The sequence below is a fragment of the Bos javanicus genome, chromosome 7 (assembly GCF_032452875.1).
Source record: "Bos javanicus breed banteng chromosome 7, ARS-OSU_banteng_1.0, whole genome shotgun sequence".
Lineage (NCBI taxonomy): Eukaryota > Metazoa > Chordata > Mammalia > Artiodactyla > Bovidae > Bos > Bos javanicus.
Genome location: NC_083874.1, coordinates 6,172,875 through 6,200,857, shown reverse-complemented (window position 1 = coordinate 6,200,857; position 27,983 = coordinate 6,172,875). Strand labels below are relative to the sequence as shown.

The following is a 27,983-nucleotide window of genomic DNA, read 5'->3' as shown; positions in this document are numbered from 1 at the left end:
CTTTCAGAGAGTGACTCAATGACTTTAGCCATCCCCGAGAGTGGGTGGGGGCCTCTGCTTGCTAGAGCATGACTGTGGCTTTGCCTCAAGCGCTGTCAGCAAGGCAGGGTCCTGGGACAGAAATGGGGCAGACTTCTGGGGACTGGGGAGCTGAGCAGGTCACCAAGGCTGGGCCCCTCTGGAGCCAAGTGAGTGACTCTGCACTGCAGTGCGGGCTCAGCCAGCTGTGCCCCTGGCCCTGGGCTGCTGCTGTGCAGTGGACACTGTTGATTTAAGGACAAGACACTTTCATGCCCACAGGCGCTGCAGGTGCCATCCAGGTGTGACACTGAGAAGGAGGCCCCACTAGAAACAGGAAGTTGGGGGTACCCTACTTCCTCAGTAAGCCCCAAAGTGGATGAGGCAAATCCCTGATGATGCCAAGAACTCCTACGGAATAAGACATAGGTGTATGCAGGTCCTCCCTGCCCTGGCTGACCCTGAAAGCCAGAGGAAGCCACTCACAAGGGAAATCTGACCCCAGAATGCTCCTCCTGAACTCTCCAACCCAGCCTCAAGGCAGTGGTCTGGCCTCTCCCAGTCCACCCCCTCCTGCTCAGGGTCACCCCATTCCTGGGTCCAGTGGCCTCTGAGGAGGCTCAGAGAACCCAGGACTCAACCACAAGGGGCCAGAGAGCAGGGCTTTCAGTTCCTGGGCACCGAGGCAACAACAACAGCAGGAGTAAGAGTAACAGCCACTGCTTCCAGCTCCACCACACGCAGGCCAGGCAGAACTCCCCCATCCAAACCAAACCTCTAACCCCCAGGGGCTAGGACCATGGCTGTCACCATATTCCACACAGACTCCTCAGCACCCTGAAGGGAAAGTGAAGGGAAAGTCTCTCAGCCGTGTCTGACTCTTTGCAACCCCATGGACTATAGAGTCCATGGAATTCTCCAGGCCAGAATACTGGAGTGGGTAGCTTTTCCCTTCTGCAGGGGAACTTCCCAACCCGGGGATCAAACCCAGGCATATTCTTTACCAGCTGAGCCACAAGGGAAGCCCATCACCCTAGGGACTAAGAAATCGCATATTTCCTGCCATATCGGTAAACAAGGATGTCACAGGCATCAGCCACTGCAGCCCTCCCAGTGTGAGCTGGTGAGCCCTGAGGGAACTCAGGAAGGAGAAGAACAGTGACCATCTAGCAGCCATCAGACTGTAGCCACTCCCTACGGTGAGCCCCGAGGAAAGAAAGCTCAGGATGTGGGAACACAGGATGCTGGCGGTGGCCCCAGGTAGCTGTGGTGAAAGAAACTGTCTCAGTGAGCCCAGGTTCTTGTATCTTCCCACACACAGAAAAGCACTAAATTCCTTAACTTGGGTTATTTGGTTTTCTTTAATTAGTAATAATCTTTTGATGTTCAGACACCTGCCCTTTGTTACGAAACTTCTATGTAAAACCTGGCTCCTCCCCTTGCCTCCATGGAGCAGTTCTCTCCCAGGCCTGAAGTCCTAAAAGTTTCTGCCAAATAAAACATAACTCTCAACCTTTAGGTTGCATGTACTTTGTCAGTCGACAGGATCAAGCCCCAGCGGTCCTGGCTATGCTGTGCTGGATGTGAGGCTGTGGCTTCACGTGGGGGAACTTCAGTAGCCGTGCCCGGGGAATGAGGACTCACCACATACTCCCCGACTCGTCCCGCTCTCCAAAAGCGCTATAGGAGCCGTCCTGGTGCTTGTAGGTCAACTGTCTCTGGTAGCCTGCGGGGCAAGAGGGGACAGCACCCTGGTGAATGGCTGGCTGGCCAACATTCTACCCCGGGACCCCCAAACTAATACTACACCCACATGGGGGGGTCCCTGAAACTGCCCCATGCCCACATCTGAGGTCCTTGAAACTCTCAGAACACAGCTGGGGTCCTTGAAACTCTCCCACATACACAGCTGGAGAGATTGAAACCTCTACTTTATTCCTCTTTTGTTTCTTGATATCACCCCTTTATGACTCCTGGTAACACACTGGCCTTCAGCCATGCCTGGTGGGGTGGGATGGTGAAATGTATTATCTCCAGGCAGGGCCCTTTGCCACACACCGTCACCCACCCCAGGGCCTGAAGAGGTTGTTGCTCTATCCCCTGGAGCCAGAGCTTGGTTTGCTCAGATCAGCAGGGGATTGAGGAGGACAAGAAGGCAGAAAGTCAGGGGGGCTGGGGCCTCCAAAAGAGGGCCAGGCAGTTGGTCTTATTGTGAGGGCAGCAGGGGACATGAGAGGAGGGGGTGAGGGGGCAGAGGTAGTGGGTGGATTGCCAGGTCAGGAGAGGAAGCAGACACTGGGGAGGTGGGGACAGTCTAGGCGACCATGACCACGGGCTTGGACTGGGGGTGGCGATGGGCAGGGAGGGGTTCTGCAATATAGTCAGAGCTACCTTAACTGAACAAGATGTGAAGGAAAAAAGGAAGAATGCAGAGGCTGCTAAATGCAGCGGCCTGACCAGCAGGACGCACCGATCTATGTCCATGGAGCCCGGGGAAGAGGGAGCAGGAGCTCACACCGGGGTAGATAGTATTCCCCCCAGTCACGTCCACCTGGAACCTCAAAATGTGACCTTATGGGGAATGAGGGTCTGTACAGATGGAATTACATTTCTGAATCAGGCTGGGCCCTAAACCCAATGACTGGTGTCCTCAGAGAAGAAATGACACAGACTTGGAAGGGCTTGTGACGATGGAGGCAGAGGGTGATGTGTGAGCGGGCGTCACCAGAATCCCGCCAGAACAAAGTCCTGGGATAGTCGCTCCCCCAGAGCCTCCTGACAGAGTCAACATTGTTGACACCTTGATTTTAGTCCTCCAGCCTCCTGAATCATGAGGGAACTGAGATGTGGAATATTTCCTGCTGTATCAGTAACAAGGATGCCGCGGTTGCCAGCCACTGCAGACCTCTAATATGAGCTGGTGAGCCCTGGGGGCACTCAGGAAGGAGAACACTTGCCATCTAGATCGAGTCTACCGTCAGAATGCCACTGCTCCCTGCAGTGAGCCCCAAGGGAGCTCAGGATGTGCAAAACAGGATACTGGCCCCAAAGAGTGGAGGTGCACGTCAAAGGAATGATTTCCGTGAGCCCAAACTCTTGCATCGTCCCATACAGAAAAAAGCGCTAAATTCCTTAACTTAGAATATCTGGTTTACTTTACCAATAACCTTTTGATGTTCAGACTAGCCGCCTTTGTTGTAAAACTTCTATGTAACCTGGCGCCTCCCCTCTAGGAGCTGCTCTCTCAGGATTACTGGAGATGCTGTCTCCTGGGCCTGAAGTCCTAAAAATTCCCACCAAGTAAAACATAACTCTCAACTTTAAGGCTGTGAATACTTTTCAAGTGGACAGAATAAAGTCCTGTGGATCTACCCAACTCAGTTTGCGGTACTTTGTTATGGCAGCCCAAGGGAACTAACACCAGGGATTTGGAGGAAAACCAGGGGGTGGGGGTTGATTTGGGGCTTGTTGAGTCTGAAAGCTGTTGGGCACCAGATCTGGCTGTCTGGCTAGAGGGGAGGTCCAGGCTGCCACTCACCCCGATAGGTCATCACACTCTGGATGGCGGTCAAGGACCTGAGTCCGGATGGGTTCACTGAGGTGTGCCTGGCCTTGGGAGGCCAGGGCTCACCCACATCCTAGACTTTCACAACCCGCCAACTTGAGCCCTGCCCCTCCCCCTCCACCATGGACCAAGCAGACTTAAGGTTCCGGGTAGTCTGTGGTCAGCCTTCACAAAGCCGGACCTTCAGCCCACAGCAACCTCTGACTTCTCTTTCCATCCGAGAGTTGCACGTTTATTTTAGTTTTTTGGCTGTGGCCCGTACAGCATGTGGGATCTTAGTTCCCCAACCAGGGATTGAACCCATGTCCCTGCAGTGGAAGTGCGCAGCCTTAACTTCTGGACCACCAGGGAAGTCCCTCAGAGAGCTATACATTCTTCAGCGTAAGTTTTTCCTTTCTCATCCATGAGGACAGATGGTTCTAGATCATCAGGACTGCCTTTGGAACATAATAACGGGGAACCACCACAGGCCAGGAGACAGGGACTCCAGATTTGTCTTAGGAATTGAGATTTTCACATGCCTCTGTTTCCCCATCTCACAGGGGCCAGCATCATCTGAGCCAGGCATTCTTGAATCCTTTTCGGTAAATTTCCGTGATCGTGACGGTGGTTTCTCGTCTCTCTCTGGCTTGGGTCTAGTGCCCTGCCTGCCCCTTGTGCCCCAGTCCAGAGGAGCCTGGGGTCTGAGAAGCCCCCGCCACTGGCCCCTGTGAGGTCTTGGGCGCCTCTTCACTCCCAGGAAGGAATGATGCTAAAGCTGAAACTCCAGTACTTTGGCCACCTCATGCGAAGAGTTGACTCACTGGAAAAGACTCTGATGCTGGGAGGGATTGGGGGCAAGAGGAGAAGGGGATGACAGAGGATGAGATGGCTGGATGGCATCACTGACTCGATGGACGTGAGTCTCAGTGAACTCCGGGAGTTGGTGATGGACAGGGAGGCCTGGCGTGCTGCGATTCATGGGGTCGCAAAGAGTCGGACACGACTGAGCGACTGATCTGATCTGATCTGATCACTCCCAGGAGGCTCACTTTGCTCATCTGGGAAACGAGGACCATTAGCACAGGGGCTGCAAGGAGGGAAACTCAGGGCAACGTGGATGGAGCTGCACATGCCTGGCACGAGGCAGATGCCAGCTTCAGAGCTAGGTTCAGCCTCCTCCATGCTTTCCTTTCACGTTGGCTCCAGTGTAAGGCTAGAAGCAGAGCCCAGGAGGCCCCAGAATTTTGGTATCAACTGACTAACTCCCTTGTTATCTGGGAAGGAGCAGGTCCTACCCAGGGACACAGAATGGGAATCTCTGACAGAGCTGGGACCCCATCTCCAGCCTCCCTCCTTCCCCTCCCTGCGAGGCTCAGATGTGCAGAGGGTAATTCAGGGCCCTCCAAGGCCCTGTACCCCACCCCCAAACAGGACTGTGCCTTGCCCTAAGGACTTGATTCACAGCAATGGAAGATGTCCAGTGCTGTGTTGTTTATCTATGAAGATGCTCACTGTTGTGTTATTTATCTGTGAAGATGCCCAGTGCTGTGTTATTCATTTCTAAAGAAGTTCAATAGGGCTTTGTTTATTTCTGAAGTTCAGTACTGGTGGTTTACTTCTGAAGATGTTCAATGCTGCATTATTTAGGGGGAAAAAACTGGAAATAAAACACATAAATGAATAAAACTGGAAATAAGAGGAGAGTTCAGTATGTTGTGTTCCACTGATGCATGTGACAAAAAAACAATGTAGCCTCCCAAAGTGATTACAAACTGAACCCATCCTAAGACCCAACGGTTTCACCCCACAGAAATCTGGATGAGTTTTCACCAAGTATGCAAAGAGGACAATTACCGACAGTCCTGTTCTAAAAGCCCTGAATTGCAAATTGCTCCAAAGCCCATCTGCAGACATGCCCACTGCTGTCTCCACACAGTAATGGAGGTGAATAGACAACTGCTGCCCAAAGCCCAGTGGATGAATCTTACGCACACAGGACAAGGCTGGGGGGAGGCATGCCACAGGAAGCTGTGCTATGAGACACCAAGAATGGCAAAGCTAACCTGTGCTCCTGGAGGGTAGAGGGGTCAACACAGAGCATGATGGGAAGCTTATAGGGATTTATTTTCTTTCCCCAAATGTTTTTATAATGCTATTATATTGCCCTGGTTGTTCGGAAAAATTTACATTTTCAGAAGATGCTGTTCCTCTCCCCATGGCTGATTACCAGCAATCAGATCGGTTTCCTAACAGGTGCAGAGGCCAGGCTCCGACTGACAGGGGCCAGATCAGGCCACCCAGATTGGCCTCTTTCAACGTCTTTGCCTTCTTCCCCATCCTCTGCACGTGGCATGCGGGCTGCGCCCCGTGCGACCGAGGCTACTGCACCCCAGTACCTTGTACCAGGTGGTCGGTGGTCTCCCTCTCCACCTCAGGGCTGAGCTGCCGGGTTTTCTGGAGATACTTCAAGACAAAGACATTAGGTGCAAAATGAATCATATTCTGCTCTCCGCAGCCGAAGGGAAGCCGGAGGAGGTTGCTGAGATGGTTCAGAGTTGGCCCCATGACGTCTCCTGGTGAGAAGGAAGAGGAAGAATGGGCTGAGGACTGGCCTCATTCAATGCCCTGGCATTGTTCTGGGGACAACTTTCCTCAGAGGGAGCCCACCCATGGCCCAATACCAGCATCCCATTATCTGGCTGCCAGCGCTGCCCTTGGAGACTGGGAGGCATCCTTGCCCATCCAGCCTGCTTGATCGCTTGGCCTTGGTGGGCACTTGCAGGCCCTACCTTACATGCTTCCCTCCATGTTCTTTAGTTGTAACTCAGGTGTTCTTTCTACCTTTTCATTATGTTACTATTAGTAAATGCTTTTTCCTTTCTAGATTTCTAAATAGGTGCAATTGAGACTATACATTTTCCTCTTAGAACAACTTTGGCTGCATCCCACAAACGTTAAGATGTCAATCCAGTCATTTGACTCCCTTCTACATATTTTTTTCTAACTTCCAATATGAAATGTGGTTTTCTATTTAACCATGAGTATTGGGGTTTTTCATACAGTTTTCTTATACGTGTGGTATTGTTGGTGTGTTTTTGAAAGTTCTTTTCTCCTATTATTTCTGACTTACTGTGCTCTCATCCCTTCTGTACTCTGCCTCCCTCTCCCTGGCCTTTATGCCCCCAAATACTGCTGATACACTTTCTGGACTCCCTGCTGACTGCACCTCCCTTCCTCTGCCCCCCTGAGGCTGCTGCTGCTCCTGCAGCCTCCTCCTGTGGCGGGGCCTGGCTGGCTACTTTCTCGCCAGCTTTCTCTGGGCTTTCCAGTTCTTCTTACACTTCCATCCTGCTGCGCTGACGGCACTGGCTGGCGTAGAGTTACCTGCCTGCATCTCCTCTCCATCCCTGCCCATCTGTCTTCTTCCCTATACCCATCACCTCAAGCTGGGCCATCATCCCCAAGGCCACATCTGAATTGATTTCATGCTTCAGAAATCATAAACTCCAGCAATCCTCTGATCCGGTGACAACCACCAACCTGCACCAGGCCCCAGGGCTTCCATTCTCTGACGTCACAGAGACCCAAGACCCCTCCTTCGTGTCTCTGTGCCTCTTCCTGGCCTTTTACGCCCTCCCCACCCTTCCAACATCCAGCACTAGATGGATCACACAGTCCCCAGTTTCTACTCCTGTGCCTGGGCTACAGGAGACAATCCAGTGCTCAAGAAGTCCCTGGCCACAGCCTCTTATCCCTGCTCAGTAAGCTCTCTAAGCATTTGAAATGGTCCCGCCCCTCTCACCTGGACCCCCAGAGCCCCTACCCACCACCCCATACCTGGCTAACTTCACCTGGTCTTTCAGCCTGCTTGTATATCACCCCAGACACATTGCCCTCATGAAGTTCACACACCCCTTGGGGTCACCCCACAGAGGGCAAGGACCCGCCTCCTCAGCCAGACTTGAGCCCCCAAAGGGCAGGCTTGGGGTCACCTCTGAGTCTGGCCCCAGCACAGAGAAGGCACTGGAAGTTGCTTGCCGGTCAGGTGAGTGGGTGTCTGGCCAAAGGCCCCAAAGGCACATGCCCCCAGCAAAACCCAGAATGAACATGAACCGGAAGTGACACTTGCCCCCATCCTCCCCAAGCCAGGCTGCCGGGCAGACACACCTATGATGGAGGCGGCGGCACGCTCAGACCCGGGGATGGCGCTGTGCGGGACCCCCAGGGTGAAGGCTTCGCTGTAGCTCTCATCTGCTTCCACCTTCCTCCAGATGCGGAACTCGCCCACGGAACCCCAGCCAGTGGAGAAACCGATGAACTGGACCTCTGGCGGTTTGGGGAGGGTCCAGGCCATGATGACAGATTCATTGGATGGCTCTGGACCATGGCCAACCTGGAAAAAGAGGCCAAGGCTGCTGGGTGCTGGCAGGAAGCTGGGTTCAGACATGGTCAGAGGCCTTGGCCACATTCATGGGGGTGGGGGGGCATTCTCAAGGCATCAGCAATGAGAGAAACTAGAAACCACGCTGTTCACTGAACACCCAACAGAGACACAAGTGGGGCATCTGCAGGTTCCAAAGTCACTGGGCTCCCTGGAACCTTTGCATATGTAGCTCCCCCTGCTTGAAACAGCCTCTGCTTCAGTTTGCCTGGCGAACTCCTATTCATACTTCAAAACACCACCTGGCTATACCCCTCTTCTAGGAAGCTGTTCACACCGACTTCTTTTCTCTCCTTTGCTTGGCCCAGAAAGTGTCCACAGTCCTCATCTTACCTGCTCATACCCACTTCCTTTCTCCCTGGCCTCCCAGATCCCTGGGCACCTTCTCTGCCACAGCTCTCACTAGTGTTTTGGAAGCAACGCCAGGCAGACTGTAAGTAACTTGAGGGCTGCCTTGAGTTTTCCCCCTCTTCCCGCCTTGCCACCTCATCATATGGATCAGGAAGCAACAAGTGCCAGAGGACCAGGTGGTTCCCATGCCCGCCCCAGGCAAACCCAGTCATGCCTGGATGAGCCCGCTGTGCCAGCTGATCCAGAATGTTCTGAATTCATCCCAGGAGAGGATCTTGGCTGTGGGTGTGCTGGCCACCGGCTCACCCATCTTGCTGGTGGAGATCCAGGACCTGGTGTTCTGGTGCCCCCCCAGAACAATCTCAATCATGCCCGCTGTGTCCTGGGGTCCTGGGGACAAGGCCACACGGGCATCGTTGTGGGCTCGCACGGCCACGTCGAAACGGGTGAGGCGCAGTGGCCGCTGCACATACTGGAACTCGTACTTGTTGGGCGTGGAGATGTGGACTCTCTCTGGATAGAGGGAAGGAGATGAGGTGTTGAGCGGGCACCAGAAGCATCCTTCCTCCCCCTGCCCATGCCCAGAGCTGAGCATCGGGACCTCAGGGGACCGGTCCCAGTGTGGCTCCCCACGAAGCTGCGGGAAGCACGGAGGAGTGGAGCTGGTTTGATGACCTCTTTGTCAATAGAGCACAAAAGATGAAACACTCACAGAGATAAATCCTACAAGAGATGGGCAAGACCCGTACGCTGGGAACTGCAAAATGCTGCTGAAACTAAAGATGCAAATCAGTGGAGAGCTAGACCGTGTTCGTGGGTGGGAAAATAATATTATGAAGATGTTAATTACCCCCCCAAACTGATCTATAGATTCGACGCAATCCCAATCAAAATCCCAGCAGGGTCTTTTGAAGAAATTGCAAAGCTGATTTCAAAATGTATGTGGAAACTCAAAGGATCCAAAAGAGTCAAAACAACTTTGATAAACAAGAAGGACTCACACCATCTGACACTGAGACTCTAAAGCTGCGGCAATAACAGGAGTGTAGCATCGGTGTCAATACAGACAAATGCTCAGTGGAACAGAAGAGGGAGTCCAGAAACGGGCCCATACATGTATAAACAACTGATTTTCAACAAAGTTGCAAAAGCAATTCAACAGCAAAAGTCCTCAACAAATGATGTTGAACAATGAAATCTTCAGATGAAGAAAAAGGAACTCTGATCCATACTTTGCATGGGCTCCAAGAGTTAACCTGAAATGGATTATTTTACAAATGAAAAGCCTAAAACTATAAAACTTTGAGAAGAAACTGTAGGATTGAGCAAAGATTTCTTAGCTACAACAAGAAAAAATAATCCATAAAAGGAAAAAGTGATAAGCATCATTAAAATGAAAAACTTCTGCTCTTTAAAAGACACTATTAAGATAATGAAAAGATACAGACTGGGAGAAATATTTTTGCAAAGCATTCATCTGATAAAGGACTTGGACCCAGTATGCATTTTTAAATACTCTCAAAAACCAAATACAAATAAACAATCCAACTTTTAAAAAGCTAAAAGATTCCATCAGACACTTCACCCCCGCAAAAAAGAAGATAGCAAATAAGCATATGAAAAGGTGCTTAATATCGTGAGTCATGATGGAAATGCAAATTAAAACCATAGTGAGATACCACTAGACATCTACTAGAATGACTAAAATTAAACAGACCATACTAAATGTTGGTAAGAATGGGGCAGAACTGGCTTATCCAGTGCCTGTGGGAATGCAAAATAGTACTGTCATTTTGGGAAATAGTCTGACAGCTTCTTAAAAAGTTAAAAAACACACTTACTATATGCGTTAGCTATTCCACTCCTAGCTATCGACTCAAGAGAAAGGAAAACACCCCACCTGTACAAAGACTTGGGCACAGATTTTCATAGTAGCTCATGTGAAATAGTCCCAAACCGGAAATAACTCAAATATCCCTCAACAGGTGAGTAGATAAAAAGTGTTATGCATATATCCAACGGAATCCTGCTGAGACTTAAATGACTGAATTACTGATACACACAACGTGGTCAAATCTCAAAATTCTTCTGTTGAGTAAAAGAAGCCAGACAAAAAGGAGAATGTTCTGTGTGATTCCATTTACACAAAATTCTAAAAAGTACGAAGTGATCTACAGAGACAGAAAGCAGACCAGTGGTTCTCTAGAGACAAGAGTGGAGAGGAGTGAGGAATTTCAAAGGGGCATGACTTTAGGGTTAATAAGAACCTTCATTACCTTAATTGTGGTGATGGCTTCACAGATGTTTCTCAACATTGATTAAACTACCCTTAAAATATGTCTAATTTATTGTATGTCAATTATACCTCAATAAACATGTTAAAAAATGTTCCTGATCTTACTTTGAATACAAATATATCCAGCTTAGTGTGGATTATAATATAAAAACTACAAACAATATACAAATGTTCAGTAATGTTTCAAAATGTTCCGTAATGATCCAATTATGGGGCAGTCATTTAATGGACCATAATGAAGCTGTTTTGAAGTGCTGTTTATAAAGACTTTATAAACAATACAATAACAAGGAAAAGTGCTGAGGATGTATTAAGTGAAAAAGGCAAGACATAAAACTATACACCTCCTGAGTCATAGCTATGATAAAACAAATTATCAATCCTAGGAAAGTGAATACAACGAAATGTCTTCGTACGTGAACTAGAGGAGACAGTTTTTGTATTTCTATTTTTGCACATTTTATCTAGTACATAGGTATGGTTTTTTCCTTTCCCAATTTTAAAAACTGTGATAAAACACACACAATGCAAATTTTGCCATCTTAAACCATTTTTAAGTGTACAGGTCAGTGGCATTAAATACATTCACATTAAAAAAAGTAATTAAAAAAAAATACATTCACATTGTTTAAACATCACCAGCATCCACCCCAAGAACTCTACTCATCTTGTAAAACTAAAGCTCTGTATCCATTAAACAATGAATTTTAAAAAACCACCAACAACACAAGCAATAAATCTCCATTTTCCTCTCCCCCGGTCCCTGAAAACCACTACCCTACTTTCTGTCTCTAGGATCTTGACTGCTCTAGAGAGATCATATAAGTGGAATCATACAATATTTGTACACATGCATTTTTTAAGATTTATCATGGGGGGATTTTGGAAGTCTTTATTGAATGTGTTACAGTATTGCTCCCATTACAAGTTCTGGCTTCTTGTTTGCAAGGCATGTGGGACCTTAGCTCTCTGACCAGGGATGGAAGCCGAACCCCCTGCACTGGAAAGCAAAGTCTGTCCTAATCACTGGAGTGCCTGAGAAGTCCTCATGCACTGGCTTTTAAAAATGTTTTTCATTTAAAATTTACTGAGATAATTATAGATTCATATGTGACTCTGCATGTGTGCATGCTAAGCTGCTTCAGTCATGTCCGACTCTTTGCAACCTATGGACTGTAGCCCTCCAGGCTCCTCTGTTCCTGGAATTCTCCATGCAAAAATAATGGAGTGGGTTGCCATGCCCTCCTCCAGAGGATCTTCTAGACCCAGGGATCGAACCTTATGACTCATGCATTGGCAGGCAGGTTCTTTACTCCTAGCAACACCGGAAGGCCCATATGTGACTCTAAGAAGTGACAAAGAGAAATCTTTGACCCAGTTTCCCCAAAGGTAACATCTCGCCAAATTCTAGTATACTGTCATTACCAGGATGCTGGTACTCTTCGAACCCCTTGATCTCATTCATATTTCTCCAGCTCTGTTTGTGTGGGATCCCTCTTGTTACACTTTTATCACCATACTCACACCCTCTCTCCCCACCCCAACAACCACGAATATGACCACCATCTCTAAAATCCTGTCATGTGGACAAGGTTATAAAAAGAATCATTTATGTATTCTTTTAGGATTGATTTTTTTTTTTACTCAACCCCCTTCATTTTAGTTGCTCCATATTATCAGTAGCCTCTTCCTTTTTACCTCTGGTTCATATTCTGACATGTGGACAGACCACACTTTGCGTAACCACTCTTCCACGGAAGGACATCTAGGCTGTTTTCAGTCTGTGCTGTGCTTGTGCTTAGTCGCTCAGTCGTATCTGACTGTGTGACCCCATGGACTGTAGCCCACCAGGCTCCTCTGTCCATGGGATTCTCTAGGCAAGAATACTGGAGTGGGTTGCCATGCCCTCCTCCAGGGGATCTTCCCAACCAAGGGATCAAACCCAGGTCTCCTGCACTGCAGGCAGAATCTTTACCGTCTGAGCTACCAGCTGATGTGAACATTTGTATACAGGTTTTTGTATGAATGTAAGTCTTTGTTTCTCTTAAAATGCCTAAGAGTACAATTGCCTAGAGATGTTTTACTGTCTCTTTAGGTAAAGCGTCTGCCTACAGTGCGGGAGACCTGGGTTCGATCCCTGGGTTGGGAAGATCTCCTGGAGAAAGAAATGGCAACCCACTCCAGTACTCTTCCTGGAAAATTCCATGGACGGAGGAGCCTGGTAGGCTACAGTCCATGGGGTCGCAAAGAGTCGGACGTGACTGAGCGACTTCAATGTCAATGTCAATGCTGACAGCATGTTGTTTTTTTAAGTCATCAAACAGTTCTGAGAAACCACAGTGGCTGTACCACTTTATATTCCCACCAGCAATGTATGAAAGATCCAACTTGTCTACATCCTGGCCACTTTTTCACGTCGTCACTATACTTTTTATTTTACTCATTCGGATAGGTGTGCACTGATAACTTACTGCGTTTCAATTTGCATTTCTCTAAGAGCTTCCCTGGTGGCTCAGTGGTAAAGAATCCACCTGCCAATGCAGGAGACATGGGTTCGATCCCTGATCCAGGGAGATCCCTCATGCCACGGAGCAACTAAGCCTGTGCGTCAGAGAGGGTAACAGGCAGGAAGGCTAGTGGTACCCAAGAGGAGGAAATAGACTGCAAGTGTCAGACGTGTTTTTTCTCTCTCTTAAGTGGCAGGAAGAAACAATACACAAGTGTCAGACGTTTTTTCCTTCTCTATACAAAATTAAAAGGAGCTTTCTTTTAAAATTCTGTGTTGCCAGGATGACGCCTGGTTCCACCTGAACTTAACTTTTCTCAAACCTTGAGCTAACCAATGGGAATGCATTGGTTATGAAATGCTAACCAATGCATTTTTCTTATGAAAATGTTTTTCTTAAGTTGCGTTAATGAACTATGTATCTACCTTAGACTCTGTCTTTCTTCAAGTCGGTTCTGCCTAAGACTCAGAACCGATAAGGGCTCAACAAACCAGCATGTTTTACTCGTGGAAATGTTCTCTTGAGCTATGTTAATCAAACTGTGTATTTGCTTGGAAACCTGCCTTTCTTCAAGATTCATATCAACAGTTTTATGGCCCGGGATGATTCACCTCATGCCGATGTTATCTCAAAATTTATGTTGTGGGTGAGGGGTCTGGTGCAACTGAGTTTTGAGATATTTCCTTTCTTTAATTAGCTGCTTGCGAATAGGTATATAACTTCTTGCTATAAAGTAGTGAGGAGGCACTCTTTCTGCCCTCTTCTGATGTCTGTGTCAGAAGCTTTCTCTATCTCTTTTATACTTTAACAAAACTTTATTACACAAAAGCTCTGAGCAGCCTTACTACTGGCCCTGGATCAAATTCCTCTCCCTGGAAGGCCAAGGATCCCGGTGTGGTTCACGGCTCACAGCAGCAACCTTTCACCACAGCTACTGAGCCCGTGCTCTAGAGCCCGGGAGCCGCAGCTACTAAAGCTCCCGTGCTCCAGAGCCTGTGCTCCGCAGCAGGAGAGGCCACCACCATGAAACGCCCGCACACCACAACTAGAGAAAAGCCCGCTCGGCAATGGAGACCCAGCACAGCTGAAAATAAAGTCGCTCAGTCGTGTCCGACTCTTTGCGACCCCATGGACTGTCCATGGAATTCTCCAGGCCAGAATACTGGAGTGGGTAGCCTTTCCCTTCTCCAGGGGATCTTCCCAACCCAGGGATCGAACCCAGGTCTCTCGCATTGCAGGCGGATTCTTTACCAGCTGAGCCACAAACAAGGAAGTCCCCCCAAAATAAAGACATATAATTATTTACAAAATCATTTGAGCATATATGTGATGTCTTGCTATTTACTGAAAAAAGGGGAGGGGGATGTCAAAAGGAAGCCTGGGTCCAGAGTGTGATGTGAAAGCCTTGGCAACAGGGAGGTGGTACACCTAGGGGTTGGCATCACCTGGGGATGCCATCTCAGATCCTCTGCTCTGCCTCTTGGCAAAACCTGCCAGATGAGTGTCCAGTGCCAGGCCCAGCCCAAGCTCCAAAGTGGAGGGCTCTTTGAGGAGGGGTTGGATGGGGTAGGGTCAGACCCTCCCATAGGCAGCTCAGGCTCACGTTCGTCCCAGCACTGACATGGCCCCACCAAGGCAGAGGCGTGGAAGTGTCTTTCTCTGTCCACTCCACTCCCTGGGCATTCCGTACCCACTTCCAGATCATGGGCAGGCTTAATGTCAATTTCAGGGGATCAGGGTGGACCCCAGAGCTCACACTTCCTGGAACCTATCTTAATTTCCCACACCCTCCTCTGCTACCCTTGGGTTCTGGGTCACCCTCATTCTCCCAGCTTTCCCATGTTGTGTCTCTAAGACCTCCCTTCCCCAGACCATCAGTTCCTCACTCGGGACTCCAAGTTCGACAGCCCCTTCCCCTGACGGCAATCTCTTTTCTCGTTGGCACCAGCAGTCAACCATCATGACATGCTTACTTCCTGCCTGGCAGAAGCCCAGTCCTCACTCTGGCTTACATTTGTCCCTAGCTGGGACATTTCAGTGGCTTTGCTGTGGTGTCCCCAGCCCCGAGGCAAGACAAGTGTCCACTTGGCAGCAACGAAGTTGCACCAGTGTAGGTGTAAGGGCCGAAGTCTTTGGCAGGATGTGCGTGGGAGACTCACCGTTGGGACAGAAGAAAGCACTGTAGGTGTATGATCGGGGGGCTCCTTCAGGCTGAAACAGAGAAACGGGGAGAACTGAGCACCAGCGGAGGCAGTCACTGCACGGGCCACTGTCCCACGGCTGCAGACTCGGACCTGCAGTCTGGACCCCGCAGGACAATGCCACAGGTGCATGGAGGTGGACCTGGTCTCCTACCTCCTGTGTCCAGATGGGGAAACTGAGGCTCACTTCCCTTTCCCCGGGCTCTAGTCAAACTCACCAACCATGCCTAGAGTTATCAGGCTTCTCACACCCCCACCCCACCCTCCTGACCACTCCTTCCACCCAGATCCCAGCCCGGCTTCTGGGTAAAGAACACAATGACTCAAAGGCTGCGGATCCGAGGCCCTATCTGGCCTCTAAGAGTGTTGAGAACGGGGCACCCAGGTCTGCCAAGGACGGGGGTCTCTGTCCTACTGTCTAGTGCCTCCTCTGTCTCCTGTCTCTCATGCTCCTGCTCCCACCCCTTGCACAACATCACCCAGTAGGCAGGTGGCTTGTTCTCTTCAAAGGGAGCACTCAAGAACCTCCCTCGTGGTCCAGTGGTTGAGAATCCGCCTGCCAATCAATGCAGGAGACACAGGTTCGATCTCTGATCTGGGAAGATTACGCAGGCCACGGAGCAGCTAAGCCTGTGCACCACAGCTCCTGAGCCGGCGCTCTGGAGCCCATACACCGCGACAAGAGAAGCTGCCGAATGAGAAGCCCTGCCACTGCAGCTAGAGAAAGCCCACGCGCAGCAACAAAGACCCAGCACAGCCAAAAATGAACAATGTTTTTTAAAAAGGGGAGCACTCGAAATTTAATGGGATACACCTTGTGGGGTTTCACCTGACCCGTGGGATTCCAACTTTTCCAGGTCTCCTTTAGCAGTGTCAGCAGATTGGTGAGCTGCGGCCACTTGAGGCCAGACCTTAAAGGGTTAATCTTTGACCACTGCAGCCAGACAGCCTCCTGGGGTCCCAATTTCTCCCACTGTGATGGTTCACTTTATTTGTCAACTCCAGACATCTGAACAAACGTTACTTCTGGGCGTGCCTGTGAGGGCATCTCTTAAAGGAGCCAGCATTTGAACGGATGGACTGTGATGTAAATGGCCCTCCCCAGTGTGGGTAACACCCAAATACTCTACTGAGGGCCTAAATACAATGAAAGGCGGAAGAGGGATGAATTCTCTCTCTGCCAGATAGCTTTTGAGTTGGGGCATCGATCGTCTCTGCCCTTGATGCTCCTGGTTCTCAGGCCTTCAAAATCGCAGACTGTGGATTTCTCAGCCTCCATGATCGATTTCTCAGCCTCCATGATCGATTTCTCAGCCTCCATGACCTTGTAAGCTTTGCAGGTGGTGCTAGTGGTAAAGAACCCGCCTGCTAATGCACAAGATGTAAGAGACACAGGTTCGATCCCTGGGTCAGGAAGATCCCCTGGAGAAGGTCATGGCAACCCACTCCAGTATTCTTGCCTGGAGAATCCAATGGACAGAGGAGCCTGGTGGGCTATACAGTCCATGGGGTCGCAAAGAGTCGGACACAACTGAAGCAACTTAGCACACATGATCGTGTAAGCCAACCGCTTATAATAAATCTCTTTCTAGAGAGAGACTTATGTCCTACTGACTCTGTGTCTCCAGAGAACCAGAATACACCCACTGCTTGCTGGGTGACCCAGGGCCACTCACTTAACTTCCCTGGGCCTCTATTTGTTATCATTGGAAGGACTGATGCTGAAGCTGAAACTCCAATACTTTGGCCACCTGATGCAAAGACATGACTCATTGGAAATGACCCTGATGCTGGGAAAGATTGAAGGTGGGAGGAGAAGGGGACGACAGAGGATGAGATGGTTGGATGGCATCACTGACTCTATGAACATGAGTTTGAGCAGGCTCTAGGAATTGGTGATGGACAGGGAAGCCTGGCATGCTACAGTCCATGGGGTTGCAAAGAGTCGGACATGACTGAGCAACTGAACTGAACTGAGCTGAAGATGGAGGTGATGAAGGCATTGACCTCGATGTGAGGGCTAGGTGTACTTCAGACAGGGCTGGCGTCTTCTCGGTGCTACTGAACAGTCAGTTCTTGTTAGATCTTCTCATTGCCCTCCCTCCACCCCCTGCCCCCAGTCCTCTGCAGATGCTGCAAAGATGGGCATCATCCATCCAGGGTCTGTACTGATGAGTCCAGGAGGCACCTCTCAAGCCACAACCAGATGTCCCCACTGAGCAACTAGCTGACAAATCTTCAGCAAAATGGCCCATGGTTGGCACCAAGAGGCCAAGCACACCCTTGTGGATGACACTGAGCTGTCACCAGCTGGACTGTCATCTCACACCCAGCACACTTGACATGGAGTCTGCAGGCTATCTGCTCAGCCACAGGCTCCAAGGCGAGCCCCCAAGGTTCTGCTTGGGCCTCAGCAACCCTCTTATCAGTCTATCAGCTCAGTCTCTTGTTGGCCCTAGACAGGGCCTGGCCATTGTAAACCCATGATAGCTATACAGTCATAAAAATGATTCATAACTCAGATGTCAACCAATGGGTGAACAGATACAGTGGAACATTACACACCATGAAAAGGGATGAGGCACTGATTCCTGCTACAATACAGGAGTTATATGTGGGGAAAGCGAGTCTCAGTAGGGCTAATATGGATATGAAAGACAGTAGGTTATAGATAGGGCTTCCCTGGTGGCTCAGCAGTAAAGAATCTGCCTGCAATGCGGGAGACTACCTGCAATGCAGGAGACGTGGGAAGACCCCCAGGAGGAGGAAATGGCATCCCACTCCAGGATTCTTGCCTGGGAAACCCCATGGGACAGAGGAGCCTGGGCGGGCTACAGTCTGTGGGGTTGCAAGAGTCAGACATGAGTGAGCGACTAAATTACCACCACAATGTAAGCAGACCTCAAAAACATCATGCTAAGTGAGAGAAGCCAGAGAGGAAAGCCCACAGAGTGTATGATTCCATTTACACTCAATGTTCAGAACAAGCAGATCCAGAGACAGCCTCTGAACCCTTCCTTTGGCACTGAGCATGGCCCCTGACCATCCAGGGTCTCCTGGACACACCCCCACCCCAGCATAGCCTTTGAAATAGCCCGTGGGGCTGCTCCCGGCCACTCAGCCCTATCTCCTCTTCCAGCTTAACTCAGAGGGGACTCTGGTGCCAGCATCTTGCCTTCACGCTGCCCTAGCTTTTAGCTGATCTTGGGTTCCAGTCTCCTTTGCCTCTGTGCTCGAGCCAGCTCCCAGTCAGGTTCCAAAACAAGGTCTCTGTGAAATGTCACTTTTATTATCTCTGGCAGGACTTTTCTGCAACCTTATAGCACATAACAGTGCTTGATTCTTGCCTTTCTAGGGATTTATCTATTTGCATATTTCATATACATGGGATCATACACTATGCAATCTTTGGTGTCTGGCTTATTTCACTCAGCATAATGTTTTCAAGGTTCGTCTACATTGGAGCACAAATCGGTGCTTCATTCCTTTTCATGACCGAGTAATATTCCATGATGTTGGGAAACTGTATCCCTTTGCACCATGTTTATTGATTCATCAGCTGATGGACATCTCCTAGAATGGAAAAAGCATCCCTGGCTTGTGTCCAGGATCCCCCAGTTGACCATTATAAATGCCTGGATGACAGCAGCTCCCATTTCTGTAGCACTCAGGCCAGGAACTCAAGAGATGCCTTCCACACACACTCTCATTTAACTGCCCAGCAGTTCCCATCTGAACTCAAGGCTGTCACTCCAGAGCCCAACTCTGGCCAAGAGGGCAGACCCCCTTTCACTCCCATGATGCCCGTGAGGCTCTCCTTGTGGCTCTGAATTATGTCGGCCTTCTTTCTGATTCTGTGAACTCCACTGAGACATGGTGGGGTGATCGAAGGCTCTCCAGCAAAAGTTCTAAAGGTCATAATCCCCCAAGCCAGCTGGGTTGCCGGGTGGGATGGCAGTGGCCTCTCTTCCACTTGACACAGCACTCATGATGGTGCAGCCATCACTTCCTCCCTACCACGTGCCTCTCAGGAATAGCCTTTCTGTTGTATTCGGCCTCCGACCTGGTAGGTGGCATGTGATGTCTGGTCAGGGTCCATCGTGTAATAGAGCGAGTGAATCGTGCACCCAGAGTTCCATGGTGGGACAAGATGGGAGAAGCCGCGCACCCAGCACTTCCTGTTTCATCAGTCTATTTCTCTAATTCATGCTTCAGTCTTTGCCTCGACATTTCAGGTCTTCTGATGCCTACATCATACCTCCCGTCTCCTAGAGCTGAGCGTACATAGCTGGACCAGTGGATGCTGCAGACATTGGATATAGCTGAGCAGTGCGAGTGGGAGGAACAGGAGAATCCTTCTCTGTACATCTTAGAAATTCCTCTTGCAGAGGAAAGAGACAAGCGCTCCAGGCCTCCAGGTCGGAGGGAGGGCAGGCTGTGGCTCAAGTGTGCACAGGGCTTTGCAGCAGGTCACCAGGGATTTCTGCATTTCCTGTCGAGGCCATCCCATTCCTGTTGGCTCATGGAGATTGTATGCCTCATCTGATGACACACGGGTCCCTGAGGACTCCATCACGTCATGTCAACAAAGCTGCAGCAATGACCCGTCCGCCTCCGGGAGTTCCGCCCAGCTCGCATGTGACTCCTGGTGCTGATGGAAAACATTTGTGTTCAGCTCCACCAGGACTGCAGGGGAGGGAGGGCAGCTGTTTGCAGCTGGGCCACTGGGAAGGGGCAACACTCCGGGCTTTAGCCCTTCAGCAGGGCTGCCGCGTGCTCTCCGAGCAGCAATAAACAGGAGTCTGACCAGAGCTCTGGGCTCTAATGCATCTGAGCAGCCCCAGAAAAGATGGGGCATCATTGTCCCCACAAGCCCAGCACTATGAGATGAGATGCCATGTACGTTCTCCCACCTCCCCGACGCTGTGGGATGAGTGTGAGCACCCAATCCTTCAGAGCAGACTGGGAATCACAAGACACTTGATGAGCCCCAAGGACAAGTGGCAGATCCCAGATTCACAGCTGAGAGGGGAGGCGAGGTGGGGGTGGGGGGTGTGGGGGTGGCAATCCGGGCCCCTTGGCTGGAGGCTCTGCATCCTTCCTGCACGGGCATTCCAAGGACAGCCCTCCAAATGCTGGGCCACAGTCTCTACAATTGTCTATGATGAACGGACAGCCAGGAGAGAAAGGCACACCACCCTCCATGGCGATCGACCCCGGGGGTCAGGAGGACACTTCCCTGCAGCCTTTGAGAGCCCGACATCACTGCACCAAAGCCTGTTCGGCCACTTGGAGAGGGGATGGATGCCACGGTCCTTCAGCCCGAGGCCCCAGAGCAGGACTGGTGGGGGCTGCCCTGGCCCTGGCGTGGGGAAGGCCCACACATCCCCATCCCCACCTCACTGGGGAGCCAATCAGGCCCTGGCCAAGTGCCTTGAGCAAGGACATGGGCTTACCTCGACCATCACACTGCACCGGATGTGGTCTCTTCCAATGGGGACCCTTCTGTCAGCATAATTCTCCTCTGGGGGTCTGACGGACTTCCCATCCCGGCAGCAGCTCGTTTCTCTGTAAGCCAGAGCTTTGGCTGCGGAGATTTGAGTACTCAGTGCTGGTTCTCAAAACAGGACCCCATCTGCCGCTCTTCTGTCCCCCACTCTTGTCCCAGGCTTCCCAGGTATGCATGCACGCATATCTGTGTGCATGATGCATGTTGCATATATGTGAATGCACAGATATGCATGAGTGCACATGTGTGCAAGTGTAAGTGCATGCTATATTGGTGGGGCACTTTAAGAGCCTGGCTTCCCCCAGATGTGGCCCCCCACCTCTTGATCACTCTGGACTGATCCAGACTCCTCCAGTAGCTCTCTTGTCCCTCAACCTCCTGTTCTGCCCTACTGACCCTTCCCCCATGCCTGGATTCAGCGCCTGGACCCCTTGGTGTCCTGGATAAGGGAGATGCCCCAATAAGCACTTGAATCTCACCTGTGATGTTGCTAAGACCCAGGTCGCCGAAGGACAGAACCACCCACATGGGCTCCGTCTCCCCAGAGGCCACACACGTCTTCTTGGTCAGATGGCGTTTGCCAGGGTGTCCGACAAACTGGATGCCCTTGGGAACTGAGATCTTCATGTAGACCTGGAGAGGGCGGCAAGCATCCATGGTACCCGGAATCTGCACACCCTCCAGCACGCCTCACTGCCCACTACACTCCGTCCACCCTGGGAGCCTTCTCCCCAAACCATGCTCTCCATGAGAGACCCCCTTTGCATTTCTTATCAGAACCAACTACTCGGGCTTCCCTGGTGGTCCAGTGGTTAAGAATCTGCCTTGCAATGCAAGAGACACCAGTTTGATTCCTGGTCTGGGAAGATCCCACATGATGCGGAGCAATTAAGCCCGCGTGCTGCAATTACTGGGCCCACCTGCAGCAACTGTTGAAGCCCTTGAGCTCTAGAGCCTGTACTCCGCAGCGAGAGGCCACCGCCATGAGAAGCCCGCATCCTGCAACTAGAGAGAAGCCCCTGCTCTTCCCAACTAGAGAAAGTCCACGTGCAGCAATGAAGACCCAGCACAATCAAAAATAAGTAAATGTTAAAAAAGAAGAACAGACTCCTCAACACTGTCCTGCTTCCCTCAACCCCCCATACCCTCACTGGTCCAGCTCCCCTTGGAGACCAAGGTCGATTCAAGGGCTGCTCATCTAGCTCCAATCCTCCCCAGCCAAGGGATGAGAGAGGCCACTCCCCACGCAGGCCTCACAAAGCACTTCCTCTGACCCTCCATCCGTGGAGGTCCACTGCATCCTAACAGAGCTTGGTGTACACACGTGCGTGTGTGTGTGTGCCGTGCATGCACGCACCTCTGTGTGCACATCTACATGTTTAGTAGGCATGGCACTGCCAGACGTGTGAGTGCACTTGTGTGAAGGCAAGCGTCTCTGCATATGTGTGCAAGCGTAAGTATACACATGCGTGTGTGCATACCACGTATCTATGTGCATGCTGTGTGTACATGTGTGTACACCCCTCGATCTACAGCATGCTCTTTGCTCCGCATCTACTTGTCCAACCAGTAGATGCACAGCGCCTAATGGGTCCAGGCGTCCTCCTAGGAATTCAAGAGCCAGATCTCAGCAAGACATACGAGCGATGCCTGAGCCTCGGTGCACTTAAGTCACACACACAGTCCAACGTGTACAAGGGAGCTTTACAGCAGCAAGTGTGACAGGGGTTTGAATACTGCCTACGGGCAGGTCCAGCCAGACCTGAGTGAGAATGGTTGGTCCATTCAGGGGCTCCCCCATCCCCCTCAAGACACCATTCTTCCAGAAAGTTCTTCCAGGGAGGCAAGAAGAAATTCAAGCATCAAATATTGATGTGATCCATTTTCTGGGTCCTGGGAGGAACCAACTGTCCAGGCTGAGGGGTGGAATCGGCCTGTTGTTCAGGCGTGTCTGACTCTTTGTGACCCCATGGACTGTAACCCACCAGGGCCCTCTGTCCATGGGGCTCTCCTGTTCCTAAAATTGAATATGTGGACAGACCTGTTGCCCAGCAAGGATGCCTTCTTCCAGCCAACAGGCCAGCCTCCAGGGCATGATCAGAGCTGAAATGGGTACCTGGGGGCCTGCCTGCAGTCCAGGAGAGAGTGGCCCTCAGGGGCCAGCCTGTGATTAGGAACCAGCTTACACTTATCCCAGCTTTTTGAAACTGGAATCCTATTCCTCCTAACCATATGTGCTCAGTCACTCAGTTGTGTCCAACTCTTTATCTCTGAGACCCTAGGGACTGTAGCCCACCAGGCTCCTCTGTCCTGGGATTCTCCAGGCAAGAATACTGGAGTGGGATGCCATGTCCTTCTTCCCAAGCCAGGGATTGAACTGCATCTCCTGCATCTCATCTCCTGCATTAGCAGGAAGATTCTTTACCACTGAGTAGTGGGAAGCCCCCTCCTAGTGATAAACCACATAAAAAGGATGAAGGAAGGCTTCCCTGGTGTCCAGTGGTTAAGAATCTGCCTTGCAATGCAAAGGGCACCAGGTCCATCCCTGATCCAGGAAGATCCCACATGCTGCTGGGCATTTGGCCTCTGTACCACAGCCACTGAGCCCACCCACCTAGAGCCTGTGCTTTGCAACAGGAGTGGCCGCCACAGGGAGAAGCCTGCACGTTGCAGTTAGAGAGTAGCCCCCACGGGCCATAACGAGAGAAAGCCCGCACACAACAACGAAGATGCGCCCAGCCAAAAAAAAAAAAAAGATGCATGATAAAGGTCTGGGTCTTGGGGCCCTGCTCCCAGCTTATTGCCCTGAGCCCTTCACCTGTCTTCCTTAACCCGCTCTGGGCCACCCATGGCCACTGCCGTGGTTGCTGCTGCAGCGGTTCTCACTCAGACTAACGCACAAGCCTCCTCCTTCTTTCCTGCTTTCCCAACCAGAGCCTAAAATCCAGCCTGGCTGTGTCACAGGCAGCTCTTGGGACAAGCCAACCTGCCTCTGCCCGTCGCTTGTGTATACTGTTCCGTCTTCCAGGAATGCCCTTCCAGGCCCAGTGCCCAGCTTAAACATCGCCCAGAGACTTCTCTGCATTCAGAGAAGCCAACCTCTCTCAGGGTTTTCTTGGTTCCCTGTAGGCATATAATTTTTTTTGGCTGTCCCACACAGCATAGGCTTGTGAGATCTTAGTTCCTGGACCAGGGATCAAACCTGTGCCGCCTTCAGTGGAAGCATACAGTCCTAACCACTGGACCACTGGGGAACTCCCGACACCTAATTCTAACACAGATCTGCCCCTCAGTCCCTGGGGGACCTTGAACATAATGCTTCTCTGAGCTTCCCGTATGGGAATGATACCAGCAAGACAAAGTAAGTGATTAAATAGTTAATCCCACTAGGGGACTGTAAGCAGAAAAAATACGGGAGACCCTGTAAGTTAACAACTACTCAAGAAAGTAGGGTTGCTTAACCACAAAACCAAGCAGACTTGTTTAGCAACAAAACCAGGCAACAGAACCACAAGGCATGCCCCCCAGCAATAAAACGGTGGTGGCGTGAAACCCACATCCTGCCCTGCGAGCTCACTAAGTCAGGACATGCTCTCTGCACACATAAAAAAACAATAATTTGTGGACCCAGCTTGACCATGTAGGGACGAAAAAACTCCCCTGGCCAACCTGAAGGGGGAGCTGATGGTGGAAGCATAACGTTTACTTAAGGACGACAAAGACTTCTTCGCCCCTTCCCCACTTTTCCTGTGATAATAAAACTGTAGCCCAGTAAGTCCTTGGGGCATGGCAGTCTCTTCTCTGCCTGCTTGTAAGCCTCACAAGCGTCCTATTCTAATAAGTCACTTCATATCTACCACTTCACCTCTCACTGAATTCTTTCTGCACTGAGACATAAAGGACCATGCTACTGGAGCTCCTCAGAGGCCCCAGAATGACATCAAACCATTTCAGTTCCATCATAGTTCCTCCTTTCCCAACCCTTTGTGCCCTGGATAATAATACGGGTAAAACCATCCACCCAGCGCCGGACACAGAGATGTGTGCCCAAGAAAACCGAGTCAGCAGTGTCAGAAGTCCAGGTTGAGCTCAGGCAGACCTCATGTCCTGGGCATTTGGGTCTTCAGATTCCTGCACACAGCCTGGCAAACCTCCGGGACCTGGGTGACTGCTTTTGAGTGAACGAATTCGAATTACTAACATTTTACACCTGGGAATTCCTTCTGGTAGCCTCTGGGTGTTCCATTTCTATTCTAGACCTGTGCTGACCATTTTTTTCCTATTGGGGATTTTCTTTCCATTAAAGACCCAAGAAAGGAGAAATTTCTATGTGACAGTACATGGTGTGTGGTTATTCCATAGAGTCAAATAAGCATCAGAAAGCCAAATGCAAATACCAGCCTCAAAACTGGGCCGTTCCAGGCAGAGGGCATGGGAGGGGTCCTTAACTGGCCTTGAGGCCGTTATAGGCATTCCATGCAGTATGTTCTTGGGTTGAGTTAACTATTCAGTGGAGGTATAGCATTTACAAAGGAAAAAAGGAGTAAAGGATTTCATGTAAGTTCAAGGTCACCCTTTGAGCCAAGACTCAGAGACTCGGAACAATGCGGTCCCCACTCTGGACCAGGCTCAGAAATGGCTCTGACACAGCATCTAAGATCAGACTCACAAAGGAGCCTGAAACCTGCTCCCTATCCCCTGCCCCAGAGCAACCTGTGCGGGCAGAGGGGGTGAGGGGAGGGCAAGTAGATCTCTCACACTCAGATAAGGAAATGGAGACAAAGCGGCCTAGTGAATGGAACACCAAGCTGAAGTCAGAGGGTCTTTTGGAGACAGTGAGGCAAGGACATGCTGAAACTGTAGCTGAGGTATGGGAGTTCTGCCAGCCTCCCACTCAGGACTTCCATCACCAGCAGCCTCGACACCTTTCAGGTGGCAAATTCCAATCACTCCAAAAAGCCTTGTTTTTCGAGAAAAGTGGGTAGTGGTTGGATAAAAGTGGGTAGTGGTTGGATAAAATCTCGGTTTCTGGTGACCTTGGCCTGGGGCTGCAAGTCATATCTCTGCCCTTGGTGGGAATGTGCCAGCAGCCTTGGGAGGCCCCATTCACATGGGTAGGGCCAGGATGAGGTCAGCTGCCTCCCTGGGCTGGCTAGGGTGAGGCTGAGACCTGCAGCCTCAACTCCATGCTGACCTGCAGAGAGCAGGCTTGCTCCCAGCTGGACCCCGGGCCCTGCCCCCAACTCACTCGTCCAACTGTAGCCTCGGCTCCCAATCCCCAATCCCTGAGGGCTGCCCCTAACCCTGGGAGTCCACCTCCCGTCTCTTCCTCACACTCGCCAGCCAGCCGATGTCCAGGCTGAGATGGTACACAAAGGATTACAGAGGTAGGGGAGGGCGCCCCTGACATCTTGCAGCCACACTGAGGCTCAGCCCCCAAAGGCTTCTTCCCCATCCTGTCCCCACCTGATCCTGGTCCTCACGGCTCCCTCCACGTTGTCTGCCGTCCCTCCTCATCATCAGGGTCTGAAATCACCAAGCCCACCTCCTTGGGGTAGTGGTTATGGGTTGAATTGTGTCCCTCCAGTAAGATATGCTGAAGTCCTAGCACTTCCCTGGTGGTCCAGTGGCTAAGACTCTGCTCCCAGTGCAGGGGGCCTGGGTTCGATCCCTGGTCAGGGAACTAGATTTCCCTGCACTAAGAGCTCACACACTGCACTAAGAGATGCTGCATGCCAAAACTGAAGAATCCACATGTGTGTGTGCACTCAGCCATGTCTGACTCTTTGCAACCCCATGGACTGTAGCCCTCCAGGCTCCCTTGTCCATGGGATTCTTTAGGCAAGAATTCTGGAGTGGGTTGACATTTCCTCCTCCAGGGGATCTTCCCAACCCACGGATAGAACCCGAGTCTCTGATGTCTCCTGCCACAACGGAAAGACCCCTCATGTTGCAACTAAGACCTGACACAGCCAAATAAATAAATTTTAAAAAAAAATTTTTTAAGTATGTTGAGGTACTAACCTTGGTACCTGTAAATGTGACCTCATTAGGAACTACAGTCTCAGCAGATGTCATCAAGTTCCAAGGAGGTCATTGCATCAAGCCTGCAATGTAGGAGACCGAGGTTCGATCCCTGGATTGGGAAGATCCCCTGGAGAAGAGAATGGCAACCCACTCCAGTATTGTTGCCTGAGGAATTCCATGGACAGAGGAGCCTGGCAGGCTACAGTCCAGGGGGTTGAAGAGAGTTGGATACAACTGGGCCACTAACACTTTCACTTTTTCTAATCCAACAAGACAGGGGCTCTTCTAAGAGGAAATTTGGACACAGAGTCTGTGCAGAGAATGAGGATGATGTAAAGATACACAGCGAGAAGGCGGCCATGGGAAGAATGAGGCAGAGACTGGAACAAGGCTGCCATAAGCTAAGAGAACGTCAAGGATTGTGGGCAGCTCCCAGAAGCCAGGAGAAAGGTCAGGGACAGACCATCCCTCAGAGCCTCTTTCTGGAGGAGGCCAGCCTGTCCATACTTTGACCTTGGACTCCAGCCTCCAGAACTTTGAGAGAATACATCTCCATTGTTTTAAGCTGCCCAGTTTCTGCTACTTTGTTACAGCGGCCACAAGAACCTGATACAGTAGCCTTTCCACCTCCTCTGAGAAGGAGTCATCTCCCCCACCACGTACACACCCTGCAGGCCCTGGGACCCCAAGAGTTGGAAAAGTACCAACAAGGTCCGTGGGACACCCACAGTCACCATTCTTAGCAGCTATGTGGACTGACCCATTTACCCCTTGAACCACCTGTAAGACTCCTGTCTGCTTGATGTTTGTAGAAACTGACACACCAACAGCTGGAATAACGCGGACAAGGTCAATCAGTTTTTTTCAGTAGAAACTGAGATTCAGAGTGCCTGCTCTGGGGGCCACCAGGATTCCTCACTTCTGTGCTGGGGTCAGCACGTGTGTGCATGCTAAGTCGCTTCAATCAAGTCTGACTCTTTGTGACCCCATGGACTGCAGCCTACAGGCTCCTCTGTCTGTGGGGATTCTCCAGGCAAGAATACTGGAGCAGGTTGCCATGCCCTCCTCCAGGGATCTTCCCAACCC

The 27,983-nt window shown here is 50.7% G+C and overlaps 1 protein-coding gene across 3 annotated transcripts in view; it reads right to left on the bottom strand.

Moving 5' to 3' along the window:
• Nucleotides 1-27,983, bottom strand: part of CPAMD8 (C3 and PZP like alpha-2-macroglobulin domain containing 8) — a 100,882-nt gene that overhangs the window by 25,504 nt on the left and 47,395 nt on the right. For all 3 annotated transcript variants that reach the window (XR_009737330.1, XM_061421697.1, XM_061421698.1), the window contains 7 exons: nt 21,350-21,503; nt 20,818-20,948; nt 15,320-15,371; nt 8,572-8,870; nt 7,733-7,958; nt 5,962-6,138; nt 1,663-1,744 (listed from right to left, as the gene is read on the bottom strand). Coding sequence is in view for 2 of the 3 variants with exons in the window: in XM_061421697.1 (XP_061277681.1) it covers nt 1,663-1,744; nt 5,962-6,138; nt 7,733-7,958; nt 8,572-8,870; nt 15,320-15,371; nt 20,818-20,948; nt 21,350-21,503 (1,121 nt within the window). In the remaining variant the exon portion in view is untranslated. The remainder of the gene's footprint in view (nt 1-1,662; nt 1,745-5,961; nt 6,139-7,732; nt 7,959-8,571; nt 8,871-15,319; nt 15,372-20,817; nt 20,949-21,349; nt 21,504-27,983) is intronic.